The sequence below is a fragment of the Rattus norvegicus genome, chromosome 1 (genome assembly GCF_021556685.1).
Source record: "Rattus norvegicus strain SHRSP/BbbUtx chromosome 1, alternate assembly SHRSP_T2T, whole genome shotgun sequence".
In the NCBI taxonomy this organism is placed as follows: Eukaryota; Metazoa; Chordata; class Mammalia; order Rodentia; family Muridae; genus Rattus; species Rattus norvegicus.
In genome coordinates, this window is record NC_141534.1 from 196,771,504 (window position 1) to 196,789,496 (window position 17,993).

The following is a 17,993-nucleotide window of genomic DNA, read 5'->3' on the forward strand; positions in this document are numbered from 1 at the left end:
CGTAGAGCTTAGACTATCAAGACTTCAAATAAGTCCCTACAGGGCAGACACAGTGGAAAGCTGGGGGGAAAAAACCATCAAGTCCCGATAATGTTCTCTGCACCCTGAATGAAATGGAACCTGAAGCCCATAGGACCATGGGACTTTCAGTAACTTTTTTCTTAAATGATTTAGGTTGGAACACCTGTTGCTTGCTATAAGGCTGCTCTGACCTCGGAGGCTTTGTGCGGGACAAAATGGTGGCACCGGTAGAAGCTGCAGGATAGTGAGTTCCCTCTAAGGGAGGGCTTTCAGTGGAGCTGTCTGAAGGCTAGACAAGCTCTCTCAAAGGGGATAGCCTTTCCCATCCCAGGATGGGCAGTCTTCACAGAATGTCTCAGATGACAAGACATAGCATTCATTCAGGCATCAAATGAGGAATGGGGTGGACCAGGATGCTCTTTAAAGCTCTGTCCCCCTTTATTTAAAATAGACTCGGTTTTTCCCTCACATAATCTATTTTGATTATGGGTTTGCCTTCCTCTACTCCTCCCAGTCAGTCTCTTCCCCACTTCCCTCCCATTTGAATCCACTCTCTTTCTGTCTCTCATTAGCAACCAGTCTACTAAGAGATAATGATAAAATGAAATATAACGTGAGAAAACAAAAGCTAACACATCAGGGTTGTACAAAACAAAGAGCAGGAAAATAGCCCAAGGGAAGGGACAAGAAACAGAGGCCTACTAGGTTGCACACTCTGGAATCCCATCAACACCCTAAGCTGGAAGCCACAATATATATCCAGAGGACCTGATGCAGGCCAGTGCTGGTCCTGGGCATGCTGCCGGAGTCTCTGAGTTCATACAAGCTTTGGTCAGGTTCAATTAGATGCTTTGTTTTCTTGGTGTCCTCCACCCCCTCTGGCTTTTACATTCCTTTTTGTTCCTTCTTCCCCAGGGTTCCCTGAGCCCTTAGGGGAAGGATTTGATGCTACGTCCTGTTTAGGGTTGGGTGTCCCAAGGTCTCGCTCTCAGCTCTCAGTCTGGCTGTGGGTCTTTCCTTTTGTTCTGCTGAAGGAGGACGCTTCTCTAACGATGGCTGAGCAAGGCACTGTATCAGCATAGCAGAATGCCATTAGGGATCATTTCATTGTTACATCTTTCTCATCACCCCCCACCACTTTCTTTATAAGAGAACAGTAGTAGTATTTGGTTTTACCCTAGGTCCCTGAGCTATCAAGTCTTTGGTTCTTGGACACCCAAACAGTGTCAGGTGTGGGTTCCATCTCATAGAGTGGGCCTTAAGTCTAATCAGACATTGGTTGGCTGCTCCCACAAGCTTGTGCCACCATTGCCCTAGCAGATCTTGCAGGCAGGACACCATTGTGGATCCAAGGGCTTGTGGCAGACTCGGTGTTTACACTTCTCTTTTGGTTCAAAGTCAATTCTTTTTTTTTTTTTTTTTTTTAAGTTTTTTTTTTTGTTTTAACCTTTTTTTTTTTTTTTTTTTTTTTTTTTTTTTTTTTTTTTTTATTAACTTGAGTATTTCTTATATACATTTCGAGTGTTATTCCCTTTCCCGGATTCCGGGCAAACATCCCCCTCCCCCCTCCCCTTCCTTATGGGTGTTCCCCTCCCAACCCTCCCCCCATTGCCGCCCTCCCCCCATAGACTAGTTCACTGTGGGTTCAGTCTTAGCAGGACCCAGGGCTTCCCCTTCCACTGGTGCTCTTACTAGGATATTCATTGCTACCTATGGGGTCAGAGTCCAGGGTCAGTCCATGTATAGTCTTTAGGTAGTGGCTTAGTCCCTGGAAGCTCTGGTTGCTTGGCATTGTTGTACTTTTGGGGTCTCGAGCCCCTTCAAGCTCTTCCAGTTCTTTCTCTGATTCCTTCAATAGGGGACCTATTCTCAGTTCAGTGGTTTGCTGCTGGCATTCGCCTCTATATTTGCTGTATTCTGGCTGTGTCTCTCAGGAGCGATCTACATCCGGCTCCTGTCGGTCTGCACTTCTTTGCTTCATCCATCTTGTCTAATTGGGTGGCTGTATATGTATGGGCCACATGTGGGGCAGGCTCTGAATGGGTGTTCCTTCAGTCTCTGTTTTAATCTTTGCCTCTCCCTTCCCTGCCAAGGGTATTCTTTTTCCTCATTTAAAGAAGGAGTGAAGCATTCACATTTTGATCATCCGTCTTGAGTTTCGTTTGTTCTAGGGATCTAGGGTAATTCAAGCATTTGGGCTAATAGCCACTTATCAATGAGTGCATACCATGTATGTCTTTCTGTGATTGGGTTAGCTCACTCAGGATGATATTTTCCAGTTCCAACCATTTGCCTACGAATTTCATAAACTCGTTGTTTTTGATAGCTGAGTAATATTCCATTGTGTAGATGTACCACATTTTCTGTATCCATTCCTCTGTTGAAGGGCATCTGGGTTCTTTCCAGCTTCTGGCTATTATAAATAAGGCTGCGATGAACATAGTGGAGCACGTGTCTCTTTTATATGTTGAGGCATCTTTTGGGTATATGCCCAAGAGAGGTATAGCTGGATCATCAGGCAGTTCAATGTCCAATTTTCTGAGGAACCTCCAGACTGATTTCCAGAATGGTTTTACCAGTCTGCAATCCCACCAACAATGGAGGAGTGTTCCTCTTTCTCCACATCCTCGCCAGCATCTGCTGTCACCTGAGTTTTTGATCTTAGCCAATCGCACTGGTGTGAGGTGAAATCTCAGGGTTGTTTTGATTTGCATTTCCCTTATGACTAAAGATGTTGAACATTTCTTTAGGTGTTTCTCAGCCATTCGGCATTCCTCAGCTGTGAATTCTTTGTTTAGCTCTGAACCCCATTTTTAATAGGGTTATTTGTTTCCCTGCGGTCTAACTTATTGAGTTCTTTGTATATTTTGGAAATAAGGCCTCTATCTGTTGTAGGATTGGTAAAGATCTTTTCCCAATCTGTTGGTTGCCGTTTTGTCCTAACCACAGTGTCCTTTGCCTTACAGAAGCTTTGCAGTTTTATGAGATCCCATTTGTCGATTCTTGATCTTAGAGCATAAGCCATTGGTGTTTTGTTCAGGAAATTTTTTCCAGTGCCCATGTGTTCCAGATGCTTCCCTAGTTTTTCTTCTATTAGTTTGAGTGTGTCTGGTTTGATGTGGAGGTCCTTGATCCACTTGGACTTAAGCTTTGTACAGGGTGATAAGGATGGATCGATCTGCATTCTTCTACATGTTGCCCTCCAGTTGAACCAGCACCATTTGCTGAAAATACTATCTTTTTTCCATTGGATGGTTTTGGCTCCTTTGTCAAAAATCAAGTGACCATAGGTGTGTGGGTTCATTTCTGGGTCTTCAATTCTATTCCATTGGTCTATCTGTCTGTCTCTGTACCAATACCATGCAGTTTTTATCACTATTGCTCTGTAATACTGCTTGAGTTCAGGGATAGTGATTCCCCCTGAAGTCCTTTTATTGTTGAGGATAGCTTTAGCTATCCTGGGTTTTTTGTTATTCCAGATGAATTTGCAAATTGTTCTGTCTAACTCTTTGAAGAATTGGATTGGTATTTTGATGGGGATTGCATTGAATCTGTAGATTGCTTTTGGTAAGATGGCCATTTTTACCATATTAATCCTGCCAATCCATGAGCATGGGAGATCTTTCCATCTTCTGAGGTCTTCTTCAATTTCTTTCCTCAGTGTCTTGAAGTTCTTATTGTACAGATCTTTTACTTGCTTGGTTAAAGTCACACCGAGGTACTTTATATTATTTGGGTCTATTATGAAGGGTGTCGTTTCCCTAATTTCTTTCTCGGCTTGTTTCTCTTTTGTATAGAGGAAGGCAACTGATTTATTTGAGTTAATTTTATACCCAGCCACTTTGCTGAAGTTGTTTATCAGCTTTAGTAGTTCTCTGGTGGAACTTTTGGGATCACTTAAATATACTATCATGTCATCTGCAAATAGTGATATTTTGACCTCTTCTTTTCCGATCTGTATCCCTTTGATCTCCTTTTGTTGTCTGATTGCTCTGGCTAGAACTTCAAGAACTATATTGAATAAGTAGGGAGAGAGTGGGCAGCCTTGTCTAGTCCCTGATTTTAGTGGGATTGCTTCAAGTTTCTCTCCATTTAGTTTAATGTTAGCAACTGGTTTGCTGTATATGGCTTTTACTATGTTTAGGTATGGGCCTTGAATTCCTATTCTTTCCAGGACTTTTATCATGAAGGGGTGTTGAATTTTGTCAAATGCTTTCTCAGCATCTAATGAAATGATCATGTGGTTCTGTTCTTTCAGTTTGTTTATATAATGGATCACGTTGATGGTTTTCCGTATATTAAACCATCCCTGCATGCCTGGGATGAAGCCTACTTGATCATGGTGGATGATTGTTTTGATGTGCTCTTGAATTCGGTTTGCCAGAATTTTATTGAGTATTTTTGCGTCGATATTCATAAGGGAAATTGGTCTGAAGTTCTCTTTCTTTGTTGTGTCTTTGTGTGGTTTAGGTATAAGAGTAATTGTGGCTTCATAGAAGGAATTCGGTAGGGCTTCATCTGTTTCAATTTTGTGGAATAGTTTGGATAATATTGGTATGAGGTCTTCTGTGAAGGTTTGATAGAATTCTGCACTAAACCCGTCTGGACCTGGGCTCTTTTTGGTTGGGAGACCTTTAATGACTGCTTCTATTTCCTTAGGAGTTATGGGGTTGTTTAACTGGTTTATCTGTTCCTGATTTAACTTCGATACCTGGTATCTGTCTAGGAAATTGTCCATTTCCTGAAGATTTTCAAATTTTGTTGAATATAGGTTTTTATAGTAAGATCTGATGATTTTTTGAATTTCCTCCGAATCTGTAGTTATGTCTCCCTTTTCATTTCTGATTTTGTTAATTTGGACACACTCTCTGTGTCCTCTCGTTAGTCTGGCTAAGGGTTTATCTATCTTGTTGATTTTCTCAAAGAACCAACTTTTGGTTCTGTTGATTCTTTCTATGGTCCTTTTTGTTTCTACTTGGTTGATTTCAGCTCTGAGTTTGATTATTTCCTGCCTTCTACTCCTCCTGGGAGTATTTGCTTCTTTTTGTTCTAGAGCTTTTAGGTGTGCTGTCAAGCTGCTGACATATGCTCTTTCCTGTTTCTTTCTGCAGGCACTCAGCGCTATGAGTTTTCCTCTTAGCACAGCTTTCATTGTGTCCCATAAGTTTGAGTATGTTGTATCTTCATTTTCATTAAATTCTAAAAAGTTTTTAATTTCTTTCTTTATTTCTTCCTTGACCAGGTTATCATTGAGTAGAGCATTGTTCAATTTCCACGTATATGTGGGCATTCTTCCCTTATTGTTATTGAAGACCAGTTTTAGGCCGTGGTGGTCCGATAGCACGCATGGGATTATTTCTATCTTTCTGTACCTGTTGAGGCCCGTTTTTTGACGAATTATATGGTCAATTTTGGAGAAAGTACCATGAGGAGCTGAGAAGAAGGTATATCCTTTTGCTTTAGGATAGAATGTTCTATAAATATCCGTTAAGTCCATTTGGCTCATGACTTCTCTTAGTCTGTCTACATCACTGTTTAATTTCTGTTTCCATGATCTGTCCATTGATGAGAGTGGGGTGTTGAAATCTCCCACTATTATTGTGTGAGGTGCAATGTGTGTTTTGAGCTTTAGTAAGGTTTCTTTTACATATGTAGGTGCCCTTGTATTTGGGGCATAGATATTTAGGATTGAGAGTTCATCTTGGTTGATTTTTCCTTTGATGAATATGAAGTGTCCTTCCTTATCTTTTTTGATGACTTTTAGTTGGAAATTGATTTTATTTGATATTAGAATGGCTACTCCAGCTTGCTTCTTCTGACCATTTGCTTGGAAAGTTGTTTTCCAGCCTTTCACTCTGAGGTAGTGTCTGTCTTTGTCTCTGAGGTGTGTTTCCTGTAGGCAGCAGAATGCAGGGTCCTCGTTGCGTATCCAGTTTGTTAATCTATGTCTTTTTATTGGGGAGTTGAGGCCATTGATATTGAGAGATATTAAGGAATAGTGATTATTGCTTCCCGTTATATTCATATTTGATGTGAGGTTATGTTTGTGTGCTTTCATTCTCTTTGTTTTGTTGCCAAGACGATTAGTTTCTTGCTTCTTCTAGGGTATAGCTTGCCTCCTTGTGTTGGGCTTTACCATTTATTATCCTTTGTAGTGCTGGATTTGTAGAAAGATATTGTGTAAATTTGGTTTTGTCATGGAATATCTTGGTTTCTCCATCAATGTTAATTGAGAGTTTTGCTGGATACAGTAATCTGGGCTGGCATTTGTGTTCTCTTAGGGTCTGTATAACATCAGTCCAGGATCTTCTGGCCTTCATAGTTTCTGGCGAGAAGTCTGGTGTGATTCTGATAGGTCTCCCTTTATATGTTACTTGACCTTTTTCCCTTACTGCTTTTAATATTCTTTCTTTATTTTGTGCGTTTGGTGTTTTGACAATTATGTGACGGGAGGTGTTTCTTTTCTGGTCCAATCTATTTGGAGTTCTGTAGGCTTCCTGTATGTCTATGGGTATCTCTTTTTTTAGGTTAGGGAAGTTTTCTTCTATGATTTTGTTGAAGATATTTACTGGTCCTTTGAGCTGGGAGTCTTCACTCTCTTCTATACCTATTATCCTTAGGTTTGATCTTCTCATTGAGTCCTGGATTTCCTGTATGTTTTGGACCAGTAGCTTTTTCCGCTTTACATTATCTTTGACAGTTGAGTCAATGATTTCTATGGAATCTTCTGCTCCTGAGATTCTCTCTTCCATCTCTTGTATTCTGTTGGTGAAGCTTGTATCTACAGCTCCTTGTCTCTTCTTTTGGTTTTCTATATCCAGGGTTGTTTCCATCTGTTCTTTCTTGATTGCTTCTATTTCCATTTTTAATTCCTTCAACTGTTTGATTGTGTTTTCCTGGAATTCTTTCAGGGATTTTTGCGATTCCTCTCTGTAGGCTTTTACTTGTTTATTAATGTTTTCCTGTGCTTCCCTAAGTGTGTTCAGGTCTTTCCTGAAGTCCTCCAGCATCATGATCAAATATGATTTTGAAACTAGATCTTGCTTTTCTGGTGTGTTTGGATATTCCATGTTTGTTTTGGTGGGAGAATTGGGCTCCGATGATGGCATGTAGTCTTGGTTTCTGTTGCTTGGGTTCCTGCGCTTGCCTCTCGCCATCAGATTATCTCTAGTGTTACTTTGTTCTGCTATTTCTGACAGTGGCTAGACTGTCCTATAAGCCTGTGTGTCAGGAGTGCTGTAGACCTGTTTTCCTCTCTTTCAGTCAGTTATGGGGACAGAGTGTTCTGCTTTCGGGCGTGTAGTTTTTCCTCTCTACAGGTCTTCAGCTGTTCCTGTGGGCCTGTGTCTTGAGTTCACCAGGCAGCTTTCTTGCAGCAGAAAATTTGGTCTTACCTGTGGTCCCGAGGCTCAGGTTTGCTCGTGGGGTGCTGTCCAGGGGCTCTCTGCAGCGGCAGCAACCAGGAAGACCTGTGCCGCCCCTTCCGGGAGCTTCAGTGCACCAGGGTTCCAGATGGTCTTTGGCTTTTTCCTCTGGCGTCAGAGATGTGTGTGCAGGGAGCAGTCTCTTCTGGTTTCCCAGGCCTGTCTGCCTCTCTGAAGGTTTAGCTCTCCCTCCCACGGGATTTGGGTGCAGAGAACTGTTTATCCGGTCTGTTTCCTTCAGGGTCCGGCGGTGTCTCTGGCAGGGGTCCTGCCGCTCCTGGGCCCTCCCCCACGGGAGCCCAGAGGCCTTATACAGTTTCCTCTTGGGCCAGGGATGTGGGCAGGGGTGAGCAGTGTTGGTGGTCTCTTCCGCTCTGCAGCCTCAGGAGTGCCCACCTGACCAGGCGGTTGGGTCTCTCTCTCACCGGGTCTGGGAGCAGAGAGCTGCTGCGGGCCGGGATCCGCGGGTGTGGGACTTCCGGTAAACACAGAACGTGCCCGGTTCTAGAGAAATTCTGCTTCCGTGTGTCCCAAGCTCACCAGGCAGCTTTCTTGCAGCAGAAAATTTGGTCTTACCTGTGGTCCCGAGGCTCAAGTTCGCTCGTGGGGTGCTGCCCAGGGGCTCTCTGCAGCGGCCTCAAAGTCAATTCTTAATGACTCTAACAATGAAGTCACATGCCCTTTCAGATTCTCTCTCCAGGTAACTCTCTTACAAATAAGAAATGAAAGCCATAAGTTCACCACGACATAGCGATGGCACACGCCTAGAAGTCTAGCATTGGAAGGCAGAGGCAGGAAGGTCAGAAGTTCAAGGCCAATGTAAGCTACATGGAGAATTCGAGGTCAGTGCCTCAAACAGACAACAAATAGAAACATAAATATAAGATTCACAATTATTGTCTCTGCTACAGACCCTGGGGAGTAGGACTGCCACAAGGAGGTCCCCACCACCCACCTAACCTTGTTTCGCTTCTCTGTGTGATGGGTGGAGCCCCTCTTCTCCAGGGCAGAAGTGGATTATGAATCCTAGCATCCAGCACCCCAATTTGCACAGCTGCCTAGTTGAGGCTTACAGTTAAGTGATGTCTCAACATGCACTCTTGTGACACTCCACTCAGAACACCGCTACCCGGCAGCCTCAGCTGTAGGCCGCCAGACTTCACCATGGGTTCCTAATACTACTTCGTCAAGCTGTGGAGAGAGTCTTCATAGTAACTGCTAGGCCTAAGTCATGGAGGACAGAGCCTCTTCCTCCTCCTTCTACATCTCCCTGACCTCCCTGAATGTGATATCCCATGTGCCTGACATCTATACCGTCCCTTGTTCACTCAGTAATGCTCACCAAGCACCATGTCACATCATAGCATACCACAGACAAAGCGGAAACTGCCCCTGTATCTTCAGTTGTTGGGATGGTGTCCCTTCCACACAGCCTGGATCCTCCCTCCCTGAGGAGCCTGGGCTCAGCTGTCTAAGGTCTGGCATGGGCCATTGGCAGCAGGGTCCTTCTTCCCAAGGCCTGCTTCCTTCCTACTCCTACTTGGGTCCAAGTCAGAAATCTAGATCACCGGGACCAGGAGCCAACTTCCAATTCATCTCTGAATCTTGTGAGGTCTTTCCTAAAATCCAAGGAAGGACCAAGTTCCACAGAGACAATCCTACAAGTATGATTAATAACTTCTACAGGCGACGGAAATGCAATGCCAAGACCAAGCCAGTCCCAGGCTTGTGGTCGACACCCCCAGGCCACCATTTATTTATATTTGAATTTTTGGGTGAGTGCTGAGGCCAACGTCCCTGCTTCTCCTTGTTGCCTAATGACAGCCTGCCACAGGCAGACAGGGATGTTTAGAGAGATGCTTTTCACATCCACAGCACAGCAGCCCAAAGCCACTGATGGTGTTGGGAGGATGATGGAGGAAAGGAGAGATGGGGTCCCCAGATACTTCACAGCAATGGTGGCATTCGGGGGGGGGGGGGCTTACTCTGTGTCAGGGTTTCTGTATGCCAATCTAGCACCTTCTGAGAGAAAGCAAAGATTGTGAGCAATCTCCTGGGAACTTTCAAGAATCAGGGGTTGGGAAAGAAAGAATCTGAGGTTGGTAAGGTGGAAGCGGGCAGAAAGCAGGAAGGAAGAAGCACTCTCTGGCGTGGCCAGAGGATGCCAGGGCTATCCTGAGTGCGAGAGTATCCCCAAAGCGCCCATCTACTTCATGCCCACGTGCGGGCGTGTGAAGAAAGAGAAGAGAGCCAGAGCCAAGAGTCGCCGGCTGGAGAGGAGGCGCGCAGCGACCGCCGGCTGAGCGTGCAGCTGGGCGCAGAGCCCAGGGGCCGCCCAGTAGTCGGGAAGCGGTGCAGCGCGCCGGGAGGGAGGTGGCGGCGACGACAGCGGGGCTTCCCCAGGCTTTCCCTCCTGGGTCCTGAGCGCCGGGCGCCAGCCCTGGACACAGAAGCAGCACTGCTTGCAAGTGAGCAGGGAGTTCCTGACGCGCCCCTGACCGGAGTGATCGGGAGTGGGACCGGAGGAGGCTGGTGCGGTGTCTGGGTGTCCGGGAGCCCAGAGCGGGAGGCTGGGACTCAACCCTTCCCGCCGCCCCCACCCCACGCCCGCCTCCCGCCCCCGCCCGCGGCCTGCAGCGCGCCTCCCTCACCGCCCAGGCTCCGGAGAGCGGCTCCGGCCGAGTCGTGGGAGCCACGGACGGCGCCAGCTGCCGCTGCGGGAGCTACTCTGGCTGCACCATGCGGGAGCTGGCCATTGAGATCGGGGTGCGAGCCCTGCTCTTCGGGGTCTTCGTGTAAGTAGTGGTGCACCGCGGGCGGGGACCTAAAGACTCATCCTCTAGGAGCCCCAACTTTGTTTGCGCTGCTGTGTTTCTCCGGGGCCTGGGTTTGAGGTTCCCTCCTTGATTGGTACGGGGATGTTTCCTGAGGGATCAAAAGAACCCCTCTCCTCCTTTTCTCAGAACCCTTAATGCACAGTAATCCTAGCATGCCCGGGACTGGAACCTGCTTCCCTAGTAGCTCCTAGTCTGGAAGCAAGTCCAGCGGCCCTAGCTCCAGTGGTCCAAGTCTGAACCTTTCACCAACCCTGCACACCTGTCCCTGGAATTTGGGCAGCTCCTTAAGACCAGGACACGCAGCCAGGCTGATGCCCTAGGGAAGTTTTTCTCTTCTGATCTTTTGAAGCTGATGATGACAGTTTTTGCTCTTGGCTCCATCTCCTGCCACCCCATGCTGTGCCTGGGCAGCCAGGGTCAGCCTAGGTCTCCTTGTATGTCTCTGGCTCCTGAACTGACATCCCTACAGAGCATCAAATAGGTGTCTGCGTTACTTCTCTGGCTGGAAAACTGTTGCCATGGCGGGTTGGGCAGGTCAGGAGCTGCAGCAGCCTGCGGGGCTGGGAACACTAGGAGCTCCTTTTACATGTTGGGGGGTGGCACAAGCCCTTTGGGGACAGCCCTGAAATGTTCAGGTGGCACCAAGGAATAGTCATTTCCGATAAAAAGGAGGGAGCCTGGTGCTGTTCTTTCAGAGATGTTTGTGCTCAAGCAGCCGGGACTGCCTCTCACTGGCTCTAAGGCCTGCCACAGGGAGCTCTCTAGTCTCTCTAGTCTCTCTAGTCCAAACCCACCTAGTAGGCAGCCTTAAGTGCCTATTACCAAGTCTGACACCTTTGCACTTTTACCATCAGTAGTAGGTCTGGTTTTTTCTTTCCCAACCATGGCTGGCTGACACATTTTAAATATTAAAGTTGCACAGACTTTCTTGATTTGCTGGAGTCTTGGTGTGTGTGTGTGTGTGATCAAGGCAATCAGTAAGCCCCCCCTCCTATAAATTTCTGCCCCAACCATGGCAGTTAGGCAGATGAGTAGTATCAAAGACTGCTTCTGCACCTTGGGGTATATACATGAAAAGTAGTGTTTCTATTTATTTATTTATTTATTTATTTATTTATTTAGTGTGTGTGTGTGTTTGTGTGTGCGAGCACACACGTGCGCATGCACACATGTGCACCTGCAAGTGTGCCGTGTGTTTAAATTAGGGATTAAATTCATCCTGAGGATTCATTCATACCATCAGAAAAGACTGGGAGCTCCCCAGATGTGGGTCACCCCTCCCCCTTCTGACTGAACACTAGTGTTATTCACTGTGCACAGGGAGAAAGAACTTCAGTTGGATTTTGATGCATTTGAAAAGAATCAAGCCCTTTCCCCTTCACTCACTCTGGCTTTCAACCTTTGGAGTAAATGTTCCAAGGAGTGGGTGCTGGGTGACTGCATGTGGGCAGTTCTGGGTTGGCAGATAGGCTAAAACCTTCTTCAATGATTAGCTGTTAAAAATGGTAGACTGGTGGTTAGTGCACGGTAGAACCTAATATTTGTTGGAGGAACATCTGTGCAAAAATAATGCAAAAATTGTAACATGAGATAGGCTCGTGGGTTCTCTGCTTTAATTGCTTCCAGGAATATTTATTTTAAAAGGGTTTAGCAAACCACATGTGAAATATTTATATTCCTTTCAAACATCCTCCCAAACACTTATGAAATGTTTACAAATATACAGTGGCTCGTGTACTGAGGTAGAAAACTTGGTACATGTTGTTTATGTGTGTCTGGCTTCTTCTGAGGACGTTATGTAAAAAACGAAACAAACAAACAAACAAAAAAACCAACCAACCAATCATCAACAACAACAAAAATCCCATCTCTTTTCAGTCTGTCCCCCAAAGTCCCCTCCTGTGTTATTTAGTGGGGCATCTGCAATCGCCTGCCACCACAGGACACATATGGGCATTGATTGCGTTTTGGCTTGATTCTTGAGCTTCATGTGAAATTGCAAACATTATCTCTAAAGACCAGATTGGCACTGAAGACAAGCTGGGGTTGGTAGTTTGGGCAGATAATAGCTTCTGGGAGAGCCTAGGAGGAGCGGGAAACAGATGACCCCTTGTTTCCTCTGATAAGCTTCTGGCACCTTGGCAGAGGCTAGCTTTGGCGAGGAAGTTCTCTTCTCCCCCTTGGCGGCACTGTGGTGAGGAGGGGACCAAGTGAAGGCTCACTGCCATGAGGACAGTGGTCTCTGCAGCCCTGGGACATCGGGGAGGTCTGTCCAGGCAAGTTGAATCTGGTTTGCCTGCTACAACGACCAGTGCAGACCATGCAGTCATCACTCATTTGAACCTGGCACGTCTGCCCTACCTCCCAGAACCAGCAGCTAGTTTTAAACCAGAGAGAGAATCCCCCCTTGTGTTAGCTTATGCTCTAGAGTGGTGGTTCTCAACCTTCTTAATGCTGCAACCCTTTAATACAGTTCCTTGTGTTGTGACCCCCAACCATAAAATGTTTCTTTTCTACTTCATGACTGTGATTTGCTGCTGTTATGATTTGTATTGTAACCTACAGATATGCAGAATATCTGATACGCGACCCCTTTGCAAAGGTCATTCGATTCCCCCAAAGGGGTCATGACCCACAGGTTGAAAAGTGACCCGCAGGTTGAGAACTGCTGTTCTAGCGAATCTTCTCCTGGAAATGTGCTTGCTCTCTGATCGCCTTCCCTGCCCGGAAGTGGGCACGTCCTCTCAGCTGATCCACAAACTATTCGCTGTAGACTTTAAGTGAGGTCTAATGAGATGGGCCTTGGATTCATAGGCATGTAAGCTCTCTCTTGCCAACTCTTGAGGAAAAGCCCTTTGTCTGGAAGTCTGGTTCGATACCCAGGATTTGTGCATTTAGACTCAGAGAACAGTCTGCAGACAATTTCACTCTCAGTGCCTCTGGAGCAGCCCTGCTTCAGAACTTAAACAAGGAAAGGACAATGACAAAGGAAGAGCGACAGTGACCAGTGACTGCTGTGGCTGTGCGTGTGCCGAGGGGAAGGTGTTTACCAGAACTCCTTGTTAGGGAACTTAAGAGGGCCACGTGCAACTTAGAGGCTACAGTTAGTGTGCTCTTGTGAGTGTGTGCTTGTGAGTGTCAAGGACCCTACTGGCCTTATCTGGGGATTGAGACAAGCTGTCACCAAAGATATGAGAGAATCAGCAAGTGTTTCTACAAATGCCAGCAAGACCTGGACTTTACCCAGCAGCTCTGAGCTCCTGGTCACCAGCCCTGGGTACCAGGTTTGCTAGTACTGGCCTTCCAGTGACTTTTACTATCATTGCCAAGATGGGAACTTCCATTTGTTGAGGGAATGCTGCATGTGAGGTGGTGATGAAGACTATCACATCTTGGGGATGGAGAGAGATGGCTCAGGGTTTACAAGTACTTACTGCTTTTGCAGAAGACCCAAATTCAGTGCCCAAGACCCACATTGGACTTCTGGCAAACACCTTCATGTCTAACTCCAGGGGATATAATACCTTCTTCATACGCCTAATGGCACCGGAACTCCCACAAGTACATATCATACACCAGTGTACACGTCATACATGATATTTGTAGGACTCCAGCCTGGGCTGGTTGTGGTAGCTTGTACAAAATACTCAGTTTACTGCAAAGGAGGAATGATTAACCCGGGGAGTGACGAGAAAGTGGGAATAGATGCCAGGGAATGATGCCCAGAGATGACTGCTCACCTAAGCATCCGGTGCCAGGTGTGCGGGGGAGGCCTGGGCTCAAGGACGTTCCTGCACAGTAACGGCCTGGCAGCCTAGCGGCACAATTTGGATGGGGAGCAGCTCGCCAGGTGTGGCTTCGGACTGTGGGTTTCATAGACAAGGTGGGGTGTTTTCTGATAGGAAATGAGCTTAGGATAAGAATGTAGGGAGGCCCTTTAGGTGTGTGTGTGTGTGTGTGTGTGTGTGTGTGTGTGTGTGTGTGTAGACCAGAGGTCAACCTTAGGTTTTATTTAGACACTGTTCACTTTTCTGTTTGTTTGTTTGTTTGTTTGTTTGTTTCTTCCTTCCTTCCTTTCTTTCTTTCTTTCTTTCTTTCTTTCTTTCTTTCTTTCTTTCTTTCTTTCTTTCTTTCAACTGTGTCTCTTACAGAACTTTCCAAGGCTAGGCTAGATAGCCAGTGAGTTCCACGGATACACCGGTCTCCACCTTTCCACTGGGGAATTAGTCATGTGCCACTATGCCCAGCTTTTGTTTGTTTGTTTGTTTGTTTGTGTATCATAGATTCCGGGGATCAATCTCAGAACCTCGCACTTGCAAGGCAGACAAACACCTTCCAGGCAGTGCCATCTCAGCAGCCTGGCTCCAAAGGTTTGAAATAAAGAGCCAACTGCTCAGGTATTTGCCCAGTGGTGTTAAAGGACCACGCCATTGGTCACACGAGTTTTGTTCACTTCCACGGGCAATAGTGTGTGGCTCTGCTTCACTATAGAGCCGTGAAGTGTGTGGGTACCTTCTTGTTTGCTCTTGTGCTGTGGTTGGTCATCTCCGTGCTTGCCTGCTGTTGGATTGCCAATAGCTGTCCTCTAAGGTTTAGGACACATCCCCATCTTCTTTCCTTTCCCCTTTGCTCCCGCTATAACCTTGCCCTTTGACCTGGCTTCCCGTGGAGATTCCTTGGAAATCTGGGTGTGCTGCTTCACTGCAGAGTGAAGCTACTTTCCAGGGTGTCTGTTGACCACCTGTGTCAGAGTTTCCTACAGTCCAGTCGGCTCTTCACAGCCTACAGACTGACATAAAAGGAGTGCTGGTGTCTGCATTTTGAGCAGACATTCTTTCCATCCACTGGGCTTTAGAAACGTCTAACAAGTAAGTGGGGTCTCCTCTGCTTTTCTCCTTCTTGGCCATGTGAAAAAAAACTGTCCTCCTTGGCCCTGCTAAGGGACTAAATGAGGTCAGGCAAGGAGCCCTACCCCATGGAGCACTTGGTAGAGGCAGCAAGAGCTTCCTTATGGGAGAGCACGGAGCTGTATGCCAACATATGTTGCTTTGAGGTAGGGACAGCTGTCATGGAGGCTCAAGATATTGCAAGTGGACTCTAGGACTAAGGTAGTTCTCAGCGACCTGAGATGCAGGGATGGGCATGGGCGAGCTACTGCAGCATTAGTCTGTTCTGGGATAGCATGCCTGTTTTAGTCGTGTTGGCATTTATAATAAGTTTCAAACAATATATTGGAGGCAAAGTGGTATAACAAGACCATGGCCTTTGGAGCTATATGGGCTCAAGTTTGAATTTTTGCTCTGTCACTAATTAGCAAATTGCTTTGGATCTCTGCACCTCAGTTACTTTATATGGGAAGTGGAGATAATCGTTCACTGGATTTGATTAGAGTCAGTGCTTTTAGCACCTACAGTAGATGCAACTGTCTTCACCTCTCCCCGTTCTCATTAATCCTTATTACATATGTGTAGTGTCGGAAATGGCGCTGTAGTGGAGCTGTCATGACTGTGGTCCTTAGCCTTAGATTGCCTGACTTTCTATTCTGATTTTGCCCCTTATAAGCTGGGTGAATCTTTGGGGAAATTATTCATCCCGCTTAAAGCTCTGCATTCCCATCCATTTAATAAAAGATGGAGCTATTTTCATGAGCATCAGGGTTGTGCTTATTAAGTGAGATAGTGCTTAGTCCAAGGTAGGTGTTCAAAAAGAGCTAATGCCTTTATTGTTCCTTATTAAAACGAATCCATAATGTGAAGAGATAGCTAATAGTATTTTTATTGTAAATTATTTAGTATGGGGTTTCTAGCAAAGGACAAAGTCCTTTAAGTCTGTTTCAAGGGATTCCTTTGAGCCTACCCAAAGTGTCAGCTTGCCCTAAGCTCGGCCAGCTTCTCCAGCTTGCTCAGGAGTCTTGCTCTCTGATGGGGTTGAGAGCTCAGTTCAGTGGCTTCTTAATGGGGGCTTAACCTATGGATCCTTCCTAATAGCAATCCTAAGACAGTAGATCAAAATGTCACCAGGACAACTGTGTCAGATAATGTGTAAAAGAGAACAGTTTGTCCCTATTACCTTCAGAGTTACTGAGTTCAGCAGCTTAGTTAGACCCATACCTGGGAGCTTTCTCCATCAAACACCCTCTCAATCTTCAGCTCTGCATGTGAGAGTAAGTGTCCCTGGGAATGCATCCTCCCGATTGGCTGACGCATAGTGCTTCTGTTTGGAATATTATTGGCCACCGTAAAATGAATGGCTGTGCCCAGAATTCTCAGAATCGATGCTGGTTTCCCACCGGGAGATGGCAAAAAGCGATCATCGGTTTCAGAACTGATGGATACGGTTATGTCAGTTAGTTATTAAGATGGTACCTTTTATGAGTCACACAAGGCTTATAAAAGCTTGGCACTTCTATTTTTCCGGGATAGTGCCTGTAAATATAAAAAATTATCTGTGTAATATTGCTTCTTTAAAAGCATTCGCCTTGTTGCTATGTGTTGAAGGGCCTCAAACCCTGCTTGCCTGCGGCTCCTCTTATTCAGCCCAAACACGGTTGGGTTAGGGAACTTTGAGCTGCTGGGGACAAGAGGACGCTGCAGGTAGCTGCCACAGGGAAGCCTGGAGGCAGCTTCATCACAAGCATCCCTATAAGTGCTGGAGGCTGATGTTACCCTGCTTCTACTGATAACGATGCACAGAAGGCAGCATCAGACTTGGTAGGGGCATTTAGGTCGGTTTCCAGAAAGCTGGCACTCTGCTGGTCAATGTTGATTGCTTTTTTTCTGCCTTGCCAGAGGGTTTTAAAGATATGTTTCCATTGAAATGGGAGTTTAAGCCATGTGAAATAGTTGGTATTTGACTCTTTTGACCTACAAAACTGGAAATTTCTTTTAGCACAATCCCAAAATAACATCTACAAAGAAAAGTGTCCTATTCATAAGTGTGCAGCTGCCCACAGCAGCCCCACCCCCACCTGCCAAGCCTACTTCCATGCCTGCCCTGACTTCGCTAACACAGGTTTTTGACTCAACATGAATGGACTCACAGTGTGTGTGCACTTCTGTCTGACTTTTGTCTCGACGTGTGACAACTCATTCCACATTGTCATGATCACTTGTTGGTTCTCGCCGCCACAGAGCAATCTGTGTATGACTGAAAGCCTGCCTAGTTACTCATGTTGCCTATTATTAATAGTTTTGACAAATAAGTATAACACTGTTGTGATTTTTTTTATGAACCCATTTGTAAGTAAGGAGAGCTATACTTTGGGTGAACGCGTTGGTTTTTAAGAAAGCGTTTGGCTTCTTTTTGTCCAAAAGGAACTCTGAAAGTAAAAAAAAAAAAATTTGTATTCCACATTACTTTTCCTCAGTGTTGCCCAGAGAGGCCTAAAGCAACATCCCACCCTGTAGATGGGTGGGCATCATGACACAGGACACGTGATCACACAGTTAAATCCTGTCTCTGTTAGGGATAAAGATGTGATCTTTCCCATGAGGAGTACTGTAAATGCGAGTTGCTGTAGGGCATGATGGACTCCCAGGACAGCAAATGATTAGTGTACAAGATCATCTCTTCATCCCCCTGTTGTGTGACAAAATTTTCCCTGGTGAGATGCAGCACACACCAACTAACCCCAGATAGTGAGCCCACAACAGACCAAAGTACAGATAGCACCAAAATCCATCTTGGTGAACTAATGAGTTCTGTTGTGGTT

General features: G+C 45.9%; 1 protein-coding gene across 4 annotated transcripts in view; it reads left to right on the forward strand.

Annotated features, from left to right (window-relative positions):
- Positions 1 to 10,108: 10,108 nt before the first annotated feature.
- Positions 10,109 to 17,993, forward strand: part of Plpp4 (phospholipid phosphatase 4) — a 131,992-nt gene continuing 124,107 nt past the window's right edge. For 3 of the 4 annotated variants that reach the window (XM_087560205.1, XM_087560213.1, XM_087560209.1), the window contains exon 1: positions 10,109 to 10,240. In XM_087560205.1, the coding sequence (XP_087416331.1) occupies positions 10,185 to 10,240 (56 nt within the window). In that variant the 5' untranslated portion in view covers positions 10,109 to 10,184. 4 annotated transcript variants of the gene reach the window in all.